Genomic DNA, 15,097 nt, shown 5'->3' with positions numbered 1-15,097 from the left:
TATGGGCAGCAAACCCTGAGGATGCGCTTGGGGTGCTTGCTGCTACAGCTACTTGCCCAAGGACACACCAGTGGTGACTGGAGAGCCAGGTCTGGGTCCCATTACTCACCTCATCTGGCCACCTGCCCTCATGCCACCACATAGTGCAGGCAGCCACGGAAGGAGAGGGAGACACCTCACACAAGGCTAAGTCACAGAATCCAGAGGCCAGAGGAATCCACAATTCTAGCTGAAGGCTGGCATCATGCCTAGGCTGCCAGCCTTGGAGCTGGGGCGGAAAAGGGGCGGGGTGGGGTGACGACCCTGACAGCAGCTCTCACTAGGCTGGGAGACCATCAGAAAGTCAGCAGACCACTTGGACAGGGGTGCAAGAACACAATGCCCCCCTGACAGCATCCTGGCTTTAGAGCTGGAAGTGGCTGGGCCAGGGGAGGGGCCTGGATCCCTCTGACTGTCCCAGACACCCCCGGCTCAGTACCTGGGGCTTTAAATGCTTCCAGTGCTTACACAGTGACTGGCACACAGTAGGTGCTTAATCAATGCTTACTGATTAAAATATGTAAAATTACAAAGAAAACTGAAGGTTAATAGAAATAAAAATGTCCTTCTGTTTCCCACCGAGGCTTGTGGACCCCCTGAGTGGGTCTTTAACCCTGGCTAAGCACACCTACTCTGTATTATCAAGAACATTTGTTCCAAGCTTACTGTGTGCCAAGCACTTTACGCCTATCTTCATTTGATCCTAACAACCTGGGTAGGCGGCTGCTCTTATGATCCCCATTTTACAGATGAGGAAACCAAGGCAGAGTAAGTGACTTGACCAGGGTCACATAGTTATTAAGTGTCTGGGGCTGGATTTGAATTCAGGTCTGACTCCAGGCCCTATTTTCCAGATGAGGAAGCTGAGGCTTTGTCCAGGGGTCACTCAGCCTATAATATAGTGTTGGTGTGTCTGCATCTGCCTCTGACTCCAGCACCTGCCCAGTGACATTTGTCAAGATATTCATTAACTCCAACTGCCCTCCAAAAAGCAAAAAAAAAAAAAAAATCCTCTATGACTGTCAGATAATTTGAGAGGACCGGAGTTCAGCTGTCACCCCATCCCTCATGATAGCTGTGGTGACATTGGGCCTCAATTTCCTCATCTGTAAAGTGAGACTAATGTAACACGTGCCCTGACTCTCTCCAGTGGGGTGCTTGGGGAAGGCCTTTAGAACAAAGTGTGGTACTGGTGTTAATGTTTGGCTCTGAGGCAGCCGTAGGCCCAATGCCCCACAGGATGGAACTGGGGGACGGGGCCCAAAGTCCATCTGGAAACTGCCTTGGGGGTCCCACGGGGGCTACATTCTATCCACTGACCCAGATACACCCATGAGGTCATACGTGGCCCATCTCCATCCCCTGTCAGCCTTCCCACTCTCCCCCTCCTCACCTCAGAGCAAGTCTCCAGCCCTTCTCCCACACTTAGCCAATAGGCTGGTGGGGTGGTGGGGGTAAAAGACCCTGAGACCTTTTGGGCTGTATCACTGAAAGAAACAGGTCAGACTAGTCTTGGGTGAGGAGGAGATGGGACCCTTTCCCTGTCCATGGTTCCCTTTCCCCAGCAGATTGCCATCCCAAAAGAGATACTCTGGCAAGTTGTGGGGGGAACACCACAAAGCTCCAGGCTAAGGCAGTATTCACCTGGGCAGATGGGCCCCTAACCCTTCCCCTTCTTCTCCCCTCTCTAGTGGTTCCAAAAAGTACAGAGCGTTCTTCCCCAGAGGGAGCTCTGGGACCTTAATCAAAGGCTCCTGGGACCGGCGAACCACCCACAGGGAGCAGAGCGCTCCCATCCTTGGGCTGAGACACTGCCCACACTGTTGGCCCCCCAGACAGATGGCCCTGGGCTGTGAAGGATGGCTGCTCTTACTGGGTACTGAAGGGTTCTGGAGAGCTTATGACAGCTCAGGCACCACGGACAGAGCGAAGCCTGGATAACATAAATCCACAGATAACCCCCCCAAACCGAGCCACGAACCCGCTCTGTCCCTAAGAGTGATGACTCCCTTTGTCTGGCCCCTCTGGAACCTTATTCTATCAGCGCCCCAGAGACAGCAGACTTCACGTTTGAGCCTCTATTCTCTTGTTGCCCCAAACTGGGTTCCTAAGGCCCAGAGAAGTCAGCAGGTGGACGGCCAGGCCTTGTCTGGTGGCCACTTGGTCAGAACGAGTGAGCAGGGAAGGGAGCTGAACTGGGCATCCCACTTACACCTGCCTTCTTAGGGAGTATGGGGGGAGGGAAGAGGTCCCTTCAAGTGTCCCAGCCTCTGCTACAGCAGAGGATCTGGCCTGGATCTGGCCACCTCCAGGGTCCTGGGCTTACACTCTGCAGCTTCCGCAGGTGCCCTGATCGAGGGCAGCACTGGCCCAGAGAAGCTGCTGGGGTAGTGAATGTGCCACCTTCTATCTGGGGGGCCTTGGGCAAGCCACTTAATCACTTTCCTCATGAGTGCAGTGAAGTGGGGGGAGAGCTAAGAGTTCTTCCAGCTCCAGACAAGGAGTGTGAGAATGGAGAAACAACTAGACAGACCAGAAACTTCCCACGGGATGCCCCAGGTCTTCGATGTTCATGGCTCCACTCCCAGGAGGCTGGACACCTAACCGATATGGCTGTGGGGCCGAGGGGCGCGTGAGGAAGTCCCAGCAAGAAGGTACACCTCCATCTCCTCGGTGGGCCCTAGGGGATAATCTGGCTGGGGATAGGACAGGGGAGAGACAGTCCAAAGAGGAAAAGAAAGGTCCGAATAGTGGGCAAAAGGGAGACCGAAGGGAAAAGGAGAGACATCAAACCTGAGCCCTGCTCCTCTGGGCCTCCCTTCCTCTCGCCAGACAGGACCAGAGCCAGCTCTCCAGGAACGGCCAGGACTCTGGGATCCAGAGCTATTTTAAATGGGCTGGAAGGTGGCACTTTCCCACCTTGAGGAGAGCCAGGGCCATTCTGTCCCGTTCCTCTCGCCCCAACAGGGAAGGGGAAGAGGTAGGGAGGCCAGAATGGGAGCACAGGAGCAGTCTCCCAGGCACCCTTTTGGAAATGCCTCAATCTGCTCAGGCCCAGGGTCCCCCTGCAGGCCCCCAAGGCTAGATGCCTCAGCCAGGGCACTCTGGCTACACAGGATGGGAGCGGGGGTCCTTCTGGCTGAACTGTCCTACTCACAACCTCATGAGATGGGGGAGCCCTTCACCCTTCAGCCAACACCCCCCGCCCCGGGGTGGGGTGAAACAGGAACACAGCTGTTCTCCCCTCCCTTCTGCCAACAAGGGGAGGAGGAGAGGAGACCAGGAAATGTCTCCCCTAGGGACTCCCTGAAGTCCCTGTTTAAGAAATCCAAGATGCCAAGGCTGGCAGGGCAGGGGGCCCGGATGGGGTGGGATGCCCACTCTCTCTGTGTTCAGAGTGAAAGGCAGAAAGGTTGTGAACAGCTCAAGGCGGGGAGAGACTGGAGGGTGCAATCTGGCCACGGGGAGAACCAGGATGAGGCATCCCTAGATCTGGACCAAATCCCTAGGGAACTGAGCAGGAAGCCTAAGGACACTCCTAGACTGGGCCCTGTCCAACCTGATACACAGACCTTCCCACGAGGGAAGAGCTGAGTGCCAGGGGAAGCCTATCATTAACCAGTCGTGCGACCTTTGGCCTGTCACCTCCTCTCAGGTCTACCATCCTAAAGTTTCTGGAGGTTTCAGGGCCTAGATAGAGACTTACTCTCCTGCTTACGCTGAAGAGGAAGAGAGCGGCAGAGACCAAAGCCTGAGAGGGCTCCCCAGGGGCGCTTCCTCACCTCCTGGCGGCCACACTTACCTCGTCCATCTTCTCTGAGGTGGGCGTCCTCTCCCCAGCCATCTCCTTGGCCGGCTCGGCCCCGTGGCCCAGAAGGCCGGCTGGGTCTGGGGGGCCTGGCTCAGGTGGGGGGCGGGGGCCCAGGGCCAAGCCCAGGTCCTCCTCATCGTCCGAGTCTGGCAGGGGTGTCGGGCTGATGTCCTCCAGGCCCGTACTGGAGGGGCGGGAGGATGGGGTCTGGCCTCGGAAGCCCGGCTGGGAATTGGAGCCAAAGGTGGGCAGTGGGGAAAGCTGAGAGGAAGAGGAGGAGATGGGGCTGCCCTCCATGCGCAGCTCCGTGTCCGAATCATGCTCCCGCAGAAAAGGGAGCTTGGTTCTCTGTTCCTTCAGTAACATCTCGATGCGGGAGTCGAGGCTGTCATGAGGCTTCTCTGAAGATGACGGTGAGGTCTCCAGGGTCGGTGTCCCAGGGCTATTGCAACGCTCAGGACTCCAGCCAAAGTTAGGGCCCCCTCCGGGCTCCAGACTGTTCCGCTCAGGGGGTGGCGGCGGGGGTGGAGGCCCAGGGGGCGTCTCAGGTCTCTCTTTGGCCAAAGGAGCAACAACTGCCGGGGGCTCCGCTGGGGGCTGGGCCCGGCGGTATTCCCCACTGTCTCGGCCCCCCTGGGCAAAGGCTGGCAGAGTCGCTGGCTCCTCGGGGTGTGGGGCAAACAGGGCTGGAGCCTGATACGGGGAGAAGGCCGACTTGTAGTTGGAGCTAGCGTGGCCCAGGGGGGCCGAAGGGGGAGTATGGGAATACTGAGGGGCCTCTGGCTGCACGTGGGGCTTATAGGAGCCGCTTCCGCCCACTCCACCCCCGCTGCCAGAGGCGGCGGCAGCGGCACCAAACGGGTGCTCGGAGGACCGGAAGCCCCCGGCCGAGTTGTGAACGTAGTGGTGCTCATGCCTGCGGTTGTAGGCGTCGGTGAACTTGGTCTCGTGACGGCGGGCCTTGTAGCCCGAGTCCTGGCTGTAGTGGTACGAGGGCGTGGGCTGGCGGCTAGAGTAGCTGGAGTCCTGGGAGAAGGGGGTACCCAGGCGGGGCGTGAGAGGCGTGCACTGGCCATAAGAGTTGGGCGTGTCCAGGCGGCTGCTGGAATAGGCGGTATCGTGGGAGAAGGGCGTGCTGCTATTGGGAGTGACCGATGCCGAGGAGCCTGCTGAGGCCACGCTGCTGCCACCGTCCTTCAGGCGCTTCAAGGCATCTGTTAACTGGAGAGGGAGCGGTATGAGCCGGGGAGGCGGCCAGGTCCCCAAGCCTTGGCAGGGCACGCAAAGCAGGACACTCCAACCTACCTTTCTAGACCTTTCTCCCATAAGCCCCCTCAAGGGGTCACATCGCTACAAGAATGTGTCACCTTCCCCTCTTGAAGGCAGGGACTCTGTTACCTTCGTCTTGGTGCCCCTGGTACAGAGGAGGCTCTGGGGAAATATTTCTCATCCCTCAGAGGCAAGCCCAGAGCCCAGAAACACATGTCTGAAGCCTGTCTCTCCTGTGGCCTCTCTGAGATATTCAGCAAATAACTTCAATCTCTGCCTTCCTCTGGACCAGAATGCCACCAAGGGGGTGGCCCTTTCAGTTCTAAATCAGATGAGCATGCCATCCAAGCAATTTCCAGCTCCCTGGATCTCTTTTCAGGCAGCTCTCCCTAGGTCTGGAATGGGATCGCCCCCCTACCCCCTTGACACCAATGCCAGTCTTGGCAAAGGCCCAACAATGGAGAAGTAAGAATGATAACAGTTGGGAGCTCATGTTTACAAAGCACTTTCCTCACAACAAACCTGAGATGTCAGAAAGCCCAATTATCATTGTTAAACCCATTTCACAGCTGAGAACTGAGGCTCAGGAAAGCAAAATAAGAAGATACAACCACTCCTTTCTAAGAGGGAATAAAAACACAATCTGTCCAAAGTTTAGAGTCAGTGGCAAAACCAGATGTCAGCTTCATCTCCTGATCTTTCTTTAATAGGCTCATTAAATCATGGATTCTGAGGTGAAAGGTCAGCAAGGTCAATCCCCCCTCATTTTACAGATAAGGAAACTGAGGCCCAGGGAGATTAAGTCACTTAAGTAATTAATTTATTTACCAATTTGTCAATAACACTGATTTAGATCTAGAAGGGGAAGAGGGACCCTGAATGCCAGAGAGAAAATAACTTACCCAAGGCCATTGAGATTGCAAGTGGAAGGGCTGGGATAAAGACAAAAGGAGGCAAAGGCCAGGGCTTGGAGGTGAGGACAGACTTTCCTGCAAAGGGTTCCAGGGTCCCTCTGGAGGTGCTGCTCTCCACCCCCCATTTGGGGGTTCTAGGTGGGACCCTCTCAGTCTGCTGCTTTGATATGCTGCCCCAGCTGGAAGGGCACATGCACACGAACACACACATACTCTCTCTCTCTCCCTCTCCTTCTTTCTTTCTCTTTCTCTCCCTCCCTCCCTCTCTCTCTCTCTTTCCATGAGTTCATTCATTCATTCAGACCCAAATACCCTAGAGCTGAGACTTGTTTCAAGCAGAGGTTGCTTTCCCCAAAATATTTGAAAAAGGATTCCCTTTACAAGAGAGCCCTTTCTGAGCCCAAATCCTGGGTAAACTGAGGCCCACTTGTCAACAAATTCAGCCTGGAAAGAGGAGGGCCTTTAGCTTCCAGGGACTGGGGAGAGGGAGAGGGGGAGAAAGGAGAGAAAGAATGCAGATCGTGCCAAGAAGTAAGAGAGAGAAAAAGAGAGAAAGAGAGAGAGAAGCTATAAGTTGTGGAGGAGGACCTCAAGGGAAGTCCAAGAATATTCAGTGAGAAAAGCAAAAAGGCAGGTGGTTTTTTTTAGTAACTGAAGAACTCTAGTCCCTGCCCCCTCTTTGCCATCAAAGGTCCTTCTACAGGGCAGAGTCCGTGGCCAGGAAGGGGTTGGGGCCCCCCGCCAAGAAGGTGAAGGCAGACTGGACTGGTGGTGGATGGGACTTCCCACAGCCCTGGGGTTATAGGGAGAAAGCTTTCCCCGGGATAAGTGGCTCTCTGTGGGCTTCTCTCTGCTCCACAGATGTCTGCTGGAGGAGGCCATTGGTCAGTGCTTAAAGGGATGGAGGAAGGGGTAACAAAGGGGAAGGAATTTTTTCTCCAGCCTGGAGGCTTTTAGTTAAGTTCCTTGGGAAGCGAGAGGGAAAAGAACAGGCATTTATTAAATACCTACTGTGTGCCCAGCACTGTGTTAAATGCTTTATAACTCTCTCATTTGATTCTCACATCCCTAGCAGCAGGTATTACGCTCCCATTTATGCCCAGGGTCATACTGCTAGTATGTGTCTGAGACTGGATCTGAACTCACGTCTTATACACTGTGCTACCCAGCTACGGGGTCAAAGAAGGCCCTCCTAGTAAGCTGAGTCCTACACACTAGGACCAAGAAGGAGGTAATAGGGAGTTGGAATAGGACCCTCCTAGGCTGCAAAGACAAGTATCTGAGGCATGGGGCTCTGCCCATGGGGACAAGCCCACTGGGGCAACAAGTCTCTGGTTGTTAGTGAGGATTTTTGCATTTAAAAAAGAAAGGGCAGAAGCAGCTAGGTGGGACAGTGAATAGAGTACTTCAGGTCCTGAAGTCAGGAGGACCTGAGTTCAAATCCGGCCTTAGGAACTTGGCATTTGCTAGCTGTGTGACCTTGGGCAAGTCACTTAACCCCAATTGCCCTAGCTTCCCCCACTACCAAAAAAATAAACAAAAAAGAAGGGAGAGGGGGAATGGGTCCCTGGTTGGGTTCCATGGGGATCCCTGACCATGTCTTGGGTGAGGTGGTTCAAAACCCAACAATGGGGATAGGTAAGGGCCTTCAGAGCAGAAAACTCACCAGTCTGGGGGTCTAGCCCACATTCTGCCATTGTGGGTTCTAGGGCAATCTCATCGCTTTTGTGAGCCTCAGTTTCCCCAGGTTTGACTAAAAACAACCAGACTGAGTTCATTGTACTTAGCATAGAGATGAGGCACACAAGTTCTTACTTGAGAGTTGGGAAAGAGCGACCCTCCCTTGTGGTTGGAACTGCTGTGGGCAGAGCACATGATGAACAGGGGCTCCAGAGTCAGCAAGGACAGAGTAGAATCCCTCCTCACTTTTGTTTTTCCCCTTGGACTAGTTCTAAAGGGTCTGCTTCCTTCCTGACACACACATGTGATTATCTGAACTTTGCAACTATCACAAGGACAGGAGTAGTGTTCCATTCTACAGATGTGAAAACTGAGCCTAATAGTCATAGGCTATGAATCTAGGTTGTCCTTCCCCCAAGTCCAGCACTTCTGGTCATCTCTCTAAAGCCACTTCATTCATTACTTTCTCCTCTACCTGTCACTCAAATCACACACACACACACACACACACACACACACACACACACACACACACACACCAGCCCCTCCCTACCCCCCAAAGAGTCGGCTATGGCTGAGGAAAGTTGGGAGAAAGGAAGCGAATCGTGGGACCCCATGGGGAAATCACCCAACTCACCTGCAAAGTTTTATTGACTGTTGGGGAGGTATCCAACTCGATGCCCACAGGGAGGGTCTGAGGGGTGTACAGGCCATTCACCAGCAACTCGTAGAATCTCATTCGAGTTTCTCCTGCGCAGACCACGGGGAAGAAGACGTCTCATTAAGTGAGCAGGGACGACCTGGCCTCTTACCTCTGCATTGAATGCCTGCTTGCCAGGGACCACCCAGGACAGCCCAGGCTCTAGAGGGACAGCTGTGGAAATAAGGTATGGACCAGTACAGGAGACAGAAGGGAGAAGACTCTAAGCCTGTTTTTTCTCTGTTGACCCCAACTGTAAGTGATTCACACCCTGCCCTGGGTTTGTTAAAGGTAGTGGGAAGGCACCAGCTGGGTGGGTGACTGGGAAAATCACTGCCTTCTCTTTTAAAATGAAAATGTGGCCATCTCCAGGCCTCCTGATCTCTATCTGGCCACTGGACCCTTCTTTGGAGGAGAAAGTGAGGCTGGTGACTTTGCGCTGCCCTCCCTCACTTAAATCCAATTCACTTGCAGGTCACGGCATCACCTTCCTGATGTCATGGTCCTCTTTGAGAACAAGGACAAACCACAACAAAATGAAAGGCTAGGTCTAAATGAGATATTAGGGCTGGCATTCTGACCCTGATGCCTGAAGTGGGCCTTATTCTCCCTTTCCCTCAAGGGGTTATGGTCCAGGCAGCTATGGGGATCAAGACAGCCCTTCTCCCAGTAACCCTGAACTCTAACTCAGTTACTCTCTCAGCTCAGCATCCCAATGCCCCTTCCCTCTACAGAAGCTGGGCTGTCTGATCCAGTACCCCACTCTGGGCTTTTAAAAATCATGCTACTGGGGCACTGACAAAGCAGCAGATCCCCAAAAGGCAACAGCCTTTGACCCCAAGGGACATGCATTCCACTGGAGGATTTTATAATGAACACAGGTTCTGGGATGGCTCACATCTAGGGATGAGAATGAGTAAGACCAACCTGAGTCCCACAGATTATTCTTTTAAACCCTTCAACTTGTAGGATACTGTTCAAATGAGATCTCAGATGAGGGCAGAAAGCCAGGAGTGGGTTCATTTTTTTTGGGGGGGGGGAGAGCAAAGATATACTAGAACAACATGGTAGTAAAAGGAACCATAATGTCACCGATAAAGACTTGGAAGGAACCTCAGAGGCCATCTAGTCTGAGCCCATTTTACAGATGAGGAAACTGAGGCCCAGGGAAGTGGCTTGCTCAATTTGAACTGGGTCCTGTGACAGCTGCCACTCAGAGCATCTCAAGCATTGGACATGGCCTCAGAGGTCATCGAGTCCAACCCACACCTGAGCAGATGTCCAAATTCCAACATCCATTCATTAACAAATCCTATGCACATCAGCAAAGATCTCAATGACTTTCCTTCTTCCCCTCTATTCCAACATCTTTGGCTGAGCCAACCCCTCCCCTCACCCCAAACCCTAAAGCTAAAAAGTTATCAACCCCTTCTGCCAGAATTACTGGCCCATGTAGCCTCACAGCTGCAGAAAACCCAGACCGGATGGTAAGACCTTAATTATCATTATTTATGGAACCCATGACCCCTCTAGGACAGGGTTGAAATATGCAAAGCATCTCTATTCCTTGAGTTACAGTAAACTTTCCTCTTTTCTTGAAATACAAACTGTTACTGTATCTTCAGGACCCTTTCAATCAGAATTGATTCATTAACAAAGAGCAAGTATGTGTATGAGGATCAGGGTATGAACTCTCTCAGCTTGCTAAGAGATCACACCTTAGCCTCCTGAGTCTGAAGAAATAGTGCTGGATCTGGGCCCAGAGCTGCAGAATTTTAAAGTCACTGGAAATGAGAAAGAAGAATGAGATACTCCCTCCACCTCCTGTGACATTTTATGCTTCCCCTGTCCCATCCCTGTGCCTAGCACTGGGTCATTAAGTACTTGTTCATTGATGGAGAGGAAAGAGCTGGAAGGAATCTCCAGGGCAATCTAGTGCAAGGACTAATCTATTCTAGACCAGAGAGGGGGAAGAATCTTTTCCCCCTCAATTCTTCGTCTTGTTCTTTCTCATTCCAGGTATCTTCACTAATGGTGCCCTGAAAACGAGAAAGGCCAGTCCTGTCTTACGAGTCACCAGGCAGAGCCTCCTCACACCCAGCCAGGCTTCTGCCACCCAGGAAACGTCTCAACACTTGGGAACTCTGCCCAGTCCCTCCTGGGTCTGGGACAGAAGGAAAGGCTTATCTGGGAAGCCGGCACACTACGTCTGTATTTTCCATTTGGATCAGAATTCTTCTGGGTACATGAGAGCCCCGAAGAAGGAAAAGAAAATACAATTTGGACTAAAACTCTCTGAGAAAGTTCAATGATAAATCCTGATGAAAAGGTATTAGGGATCCCTGCCACAGGCCAGAGGGAAAGCCACTGAATCCAGAAGAAAGAATGGGGGCAAACAAGCAACTCATATTCCACCCCCTCCTACCCCCAGTGTGTCCTCTTTCCTGTTTTTAGAGCCGGACTGCACAGGCATGTTTTTTTTTTTTCACACCATGGAGGTATTCCTGCAGAGAGGAAGTGCTGCTATCCCTTTAAGAGGGAGTGAGGAAAGAAACACACAGTTGTCAACCCCTGTGCAGGATTCTGAAGCAGCCCGGCTTCATCATTCACTATTTATCAATGAAATAGCTGCCCCTTTTGGCTACCGGGAGATGGGGTAGGTCGGCTCCTTTTCCAGGAGAGACCACAATTTAGTTCCATCAACTTATTTACAGAAGGCCCCCTGAGTCACTCCCAGCACATAAAATAGTCCCCCCCCCTTTCAAAAGATACAAACATCCCAGTAAACAAAAGGGGGCCGATAGCACAGGGGACCATTTAAAACCAAGACACAAAGGTTGGTGGGGGGAGCAATGGAGGCGCTGGGGGAGCAGGGTAAACCCAACTGGGGCTCATTTTCTGAGTGGTCCCGGTGGGGGGGAGGGGTGGCCAAGGACGGGAGCATTTTGTAAATTACAGCTTGTCTCCTAGCAACAGACAACACATTGGGCTCCACGTGATTCTGCCCAGGGGTGGGGGAGTGGGGGCGACAAAAAAGGGGAGGAGGTTTTCAGAGGGGAAAAAATGGAGCTAAAACCAACATTCTCTAACTGGGAAGGGGGGGAAGGATGATCTTCCAAGTCCCTTCCCCTCACCTTTCCTCTAAATCGTCCGGGCCCTACCCACCTTTAGTGTCCAGCTCCACGTGAATGATGTTGCCCATGACCGAGGTGTTGTGTAAATGCTGCACGGCCTCCCGAGCCCCCTTTACGGTGGCAAAGACCACCTTGGCAATGCCCAAATGTTTCTTGTTCTTGGGGTTGTAAAGAATCTCCACTTCCTCAACCTCCCCATATTTCTTGCACATGTCGGTCAGGAAGTTTTCCCTGATGTTGTCATTCAGTTTGGCAAAAGTCACCTGCTTGGGAGGCACAGGTCCCACGTAGAATTCATCGATCTGGTGGTGGTGGTGGGGGGGGGGGGTTGTGGAATTTGAAGGAAGAAGGGGTAATATTGAAAAAATTAAAATTCAAAAAAAGGCTGATACTTGCTGGGGTCATGCCACCAACAGTGCCCCCCTGTCCCAAACCTTAAGGAGTTAGAAAATAAATAAATATATATGCATATTTTTTTTTAAATGCACGCGGGCGGGGACAGAAAGCCGAGGATTAAATCGTTTGGAACGTGGAAGTCCTCGGGTTCGGAAGGAAGGGGGGATATGAAACAGTTTCTCTCTCCTTCCCCTCCCTCTGTTTCCCTGACGTACTGCCCCCCCGCCCCCCCTTCAGGGGCCTTCCCCCTTTTAAATCGAAAGGGAAGGCACCCCTAGGGAGGGGGGTGTTCCCTGGTACCAGTGACACCCCCTACCTCAAGAGCCGAACCCCCCCAGGGGATGTCTCTGGAAACACACCCCTTCCAGGCCAGTGGTACAATGTATCCACAGCCTCCCTCTTTCTCTCCCAAGTCTACAATCTGGATGGTTGTGGCAATGTTGACAGCCGAAGCCGGGCGCTCTAAACACCAGTTTGCCCCCCTCCTCCCTACACACACACACACAGACAGGCGGGAACCAGGGCCATGTCCTTCCCAGCGGTATTTTAGAACTCGGGGTAACCCCCCCCACATAAGTCCCAACTTCCCTGGCTAGTGAGAGGGGTCACTACCTTGAATTTGGGGACACGAAGTTCCAGCTCCTTGGTTTTTGTCCATGCCCTTCTGACTCTCGGGTCCTCGATTTTCACCGAGAGAAAACACTGGGTCTGGGGGGAAGAAAAAATAGTTCTGAGATTGAAAGGGGGTGGGGGTGGGAACACACAACTCCAGGGAAATGTGGATAGAGGAAGCAGCCCCTTCCCCTCCATGCTCCCTCCGCCCCCATGTGTCAAAAGTCAGGCGCTGAAAGAAGGGGGGGGGGGCGGGAAACAAACCCAGTCGGACCTGAAGAAGGTGGGCTGGGAACCTGACAGTTGAGCACTGTCTGGGGGTAAGGGGGGTGAGACTACTATCGAAAGGGGAGGGGGGAGGTCCCGGCAGGTCCTCTTGCTCTTTGGGCCCTGGAAGGAGGAGGAGGAAGGGGGGTGCTATATATGTTTCAGCAAGGAAGGAAGGAAAGACACCCCCCACTCCACTCACAGCCTTGCTGAAATGCTGTCCATCGTAACGGTAGAGTTTATGCTGCCCCTTCTTCAGCTCGGGGTCAATAATCAACTTGTAACTTCTCCAATGGTGGTTTCTCTTCTCCCCCGACGGTCCAGGCTGCTGGTGGTGGTGGTGGCTACTGCTCTCCATGCCGTTAACCCAACCTGAAAAACGACCGACACCAAGTTGTGTCTCTCCCGCAGCGGCAAGGGCGGCTTTCAAAAATTAGAAAAGAAAATAGCCCCCCCCCACCCAAGCCTCCACCCCCCCTCCCACCCGAGCCTTCCCCGTCTCCAAAAAACCGGGTGATTATTTTTATAAAAAAGAGAGCGGAGCAGCCAGCCAGCCAGCCCGCCCGTCTGCCCGCCAGGCAGCCAGCCGGCCAGCCACCAGGCTGCCCGCTGCCCCCTTGCCCGGGCGGACAGGAACGATCCCGGGCTGGGGAGCAGGCAGCGGCGGCGGCAGCAGCCCGAGATGAGCCGCGGTGGCGGCGGCGGTGGCGGTGGTGGCCGGGGCAGGAGGGGGGGAAGCTCACTTGAACTCTGCTTTTTGCCATGATCTTCGGCGTGGCTGCTCCCTCGCCCCCCGGCCCGGATCCCTCGGAAGGCCATGGTGCCGCTGGGGCTCGGGGCTGGGGGGTCGCGGGCCGCCGCCGCCACCAGCCCGCTCCCGCTCCTCCTCCTCCCAGCCACCCCCCCAGCCTGGCTCCGCCGCGGCCTCCGCTGGCCTCTCCCGGGGAGGGGGGAGGGAGAGAAGGAGGGAAGGGGAGGGGAGGGGAAGGAGGGAGGGGAGAGGAAGGGGGGGGAGGGGGAAATAGGGAGCCCCTGCTTACATCCCCGCCGGGCGCCGGCCTCCCTGCGCGACCAGCCTGTACATGGTGTTCCCCGCGGGAGCCGAGGCTGGGGCGGCCAAACCGGGGGCTAGCCGAGGCTGCTGCGGCGGCGGCGGCGGCTGCTGCTGCTGCCGCTGCTGGAGGAGGCGGCTGGCGGCAGCGGCTCGGCTCCCAGTCCCCGCACATCCCACAATACACCGCTATGGAGCCCGACCCAATCTCTCACCCTCCTCCTCCTTCCTCCTCCTCCTCCTCCTCCTCCTCCACTCTCCTCTCCCCCTGGCGCTCGCAGCAGCTGCGCTGCAACACCCCCCCCCCCCAAGCCAAGGCCACCCCCCAACCTACTCTCCCCCAGCTTGGGGCGGAGGCCCGAGGGCCTGGGCTGGGGGGTGGGGGGAGGCCCTGGGGACAGGCTTTTAATTAATGCATTTTATTATCTCTGGAGGAGGATCTGGATTTTGACTAGGAGGGAGGATTTGGGAAAGGGGGAGGGGGTTCCCTTCCTCCTCCCTCTCCCGAAATCGGTTTCCCCCAGGCCCACAGTGTCCGGGCGCAGTCAGCGTTTACCTTCGGCTTCCTACACTGTTTTAGAAACAAGATGGACTGGAGGTGGGACCGCCTGACTTTGGGGTGGGTTTTATTTTGGGGTGTATGTGTGTGTTTTAAGTCGAGGGAGAAGTGGGGGAGCCTTGGCGCGGAATCTCCTAGAGCTGCAGTCGAGGGATAGCCCTTCCTCTTGGTCTCCCTTTCCCTCCTCCTCCTCCTCGTCTGCCCCTGCGTCCCCGGCAACCTCGGAGCAGAGAACAGGATTTCCAAATTAGCATTACGCTGCAATCATTGGGCTTGGCTGGAAGGATACAGACCGACCTCGGCTTGCTTTTCCTCCCTTCCCTCTTCTCCCCCTCCCCCTTTTGGAGGAAGGACTTCTTTCTCTTCCCCCCATACCTTTTTTTTTTTGCATTTGTCAGGGGCCCGTCAAATCTCCCCCCCACCCCCATACTTTCTCCAAACTCGAGTGAGTCGCTTTCTACATTCATTTTTTTCTTTATTAAAGGTCCTGGGACTGGCGGGGACCAATCAGCGCGCACCTTCCATTTGGTCGCTTCTACCCCAAAGCACCCGGTGGTTCTTCTCGGTTACACTATTACAGGGGGGGGGGGGGAGGGAGCAATGGGTGTTTTTTTTCCCCCCCTTCTCCTCCTTCCTTCCTCGCTCCCTCCCTGCCTCCTCCAGGC

General features: G+C 54.4%; 1 protein-coding gene across 6 annotated transcripts in view; it reads right to left on the bottom strand.

Moving 5' to 3' along the window:
* The window catches only part of SETD1B (SET domain containing 1B, histone lysine methyltransferase), a 40,129-nt gene extending 25,452 nt beyond the window's left edge, over positions 1 to 14,677 (bottom strand). For 3 of the 6 annotated variants that reach the window (XM_069081369.1, XM_069081370.1, XM_069081371.1), the window contains exons 1-6: positions 13,566 to 13,736; positions 13,025 to 13,194; positions 12,556 to 12,651; positions 11,579 to 11,849; positions 8,351 to 8,463; positions 3,842 to 5,071 (exon numbers count right to left, since the gene is read on the bottom strand). In XM_069081369.1, the coding sequence (XP_068937470.1) occupies positions 3,842 to 5,071; positions 8,351 to 8,463; positions 11,579 to 11,849; positions 12,556 to 12,651; positions 13,025 to 13,194; positions 13,566 to 13,641 (1,956 nt within the window). In that variant the 5' untranslated portion in view covers positions 13,642 to 13,736. Of the gene's footprint in view, positions 1 to 3,841; positions 5,072 to 8,350; positions 8,464 to 11,578; positions 11,850 to 12,555; positions 12,652 to 13,024; positions 13,195 to 13,565; positions 13,737 to 13,862; positions 14,062 to 14,088; positions 14,178 to 14,429 lie in introns of those variants that run through there. The other 3 variants (XM_069081374.1, XM_069081373.1, XM_069081372.1) reach the window with 3 other exon arrangements.
* Between the last annotated feature and the right edge of the window lie 420 nt (positions 14,678 to 15,097).

Source organism: Petaurus breviceps, unplaced genomic scaffold, assembly GCF_028583685.1.
Source record: "Petaurus breviceps papuanus isolate PSGF00001 unplaced genomic scaffold, PetGlider_PUasm1.0 99, whole genome shotgun sequence".
NCBI classification, from domain to species: domain Eukaryota; kingdom Metazoa; phylum Chordata; class Mammalia; order Diprotodontia; family Petauridae; genus Petaurus; species Petaurus breviceps.
This window is presented reverse-complemented; position numbering and strand designations above follow the sequence as displayed.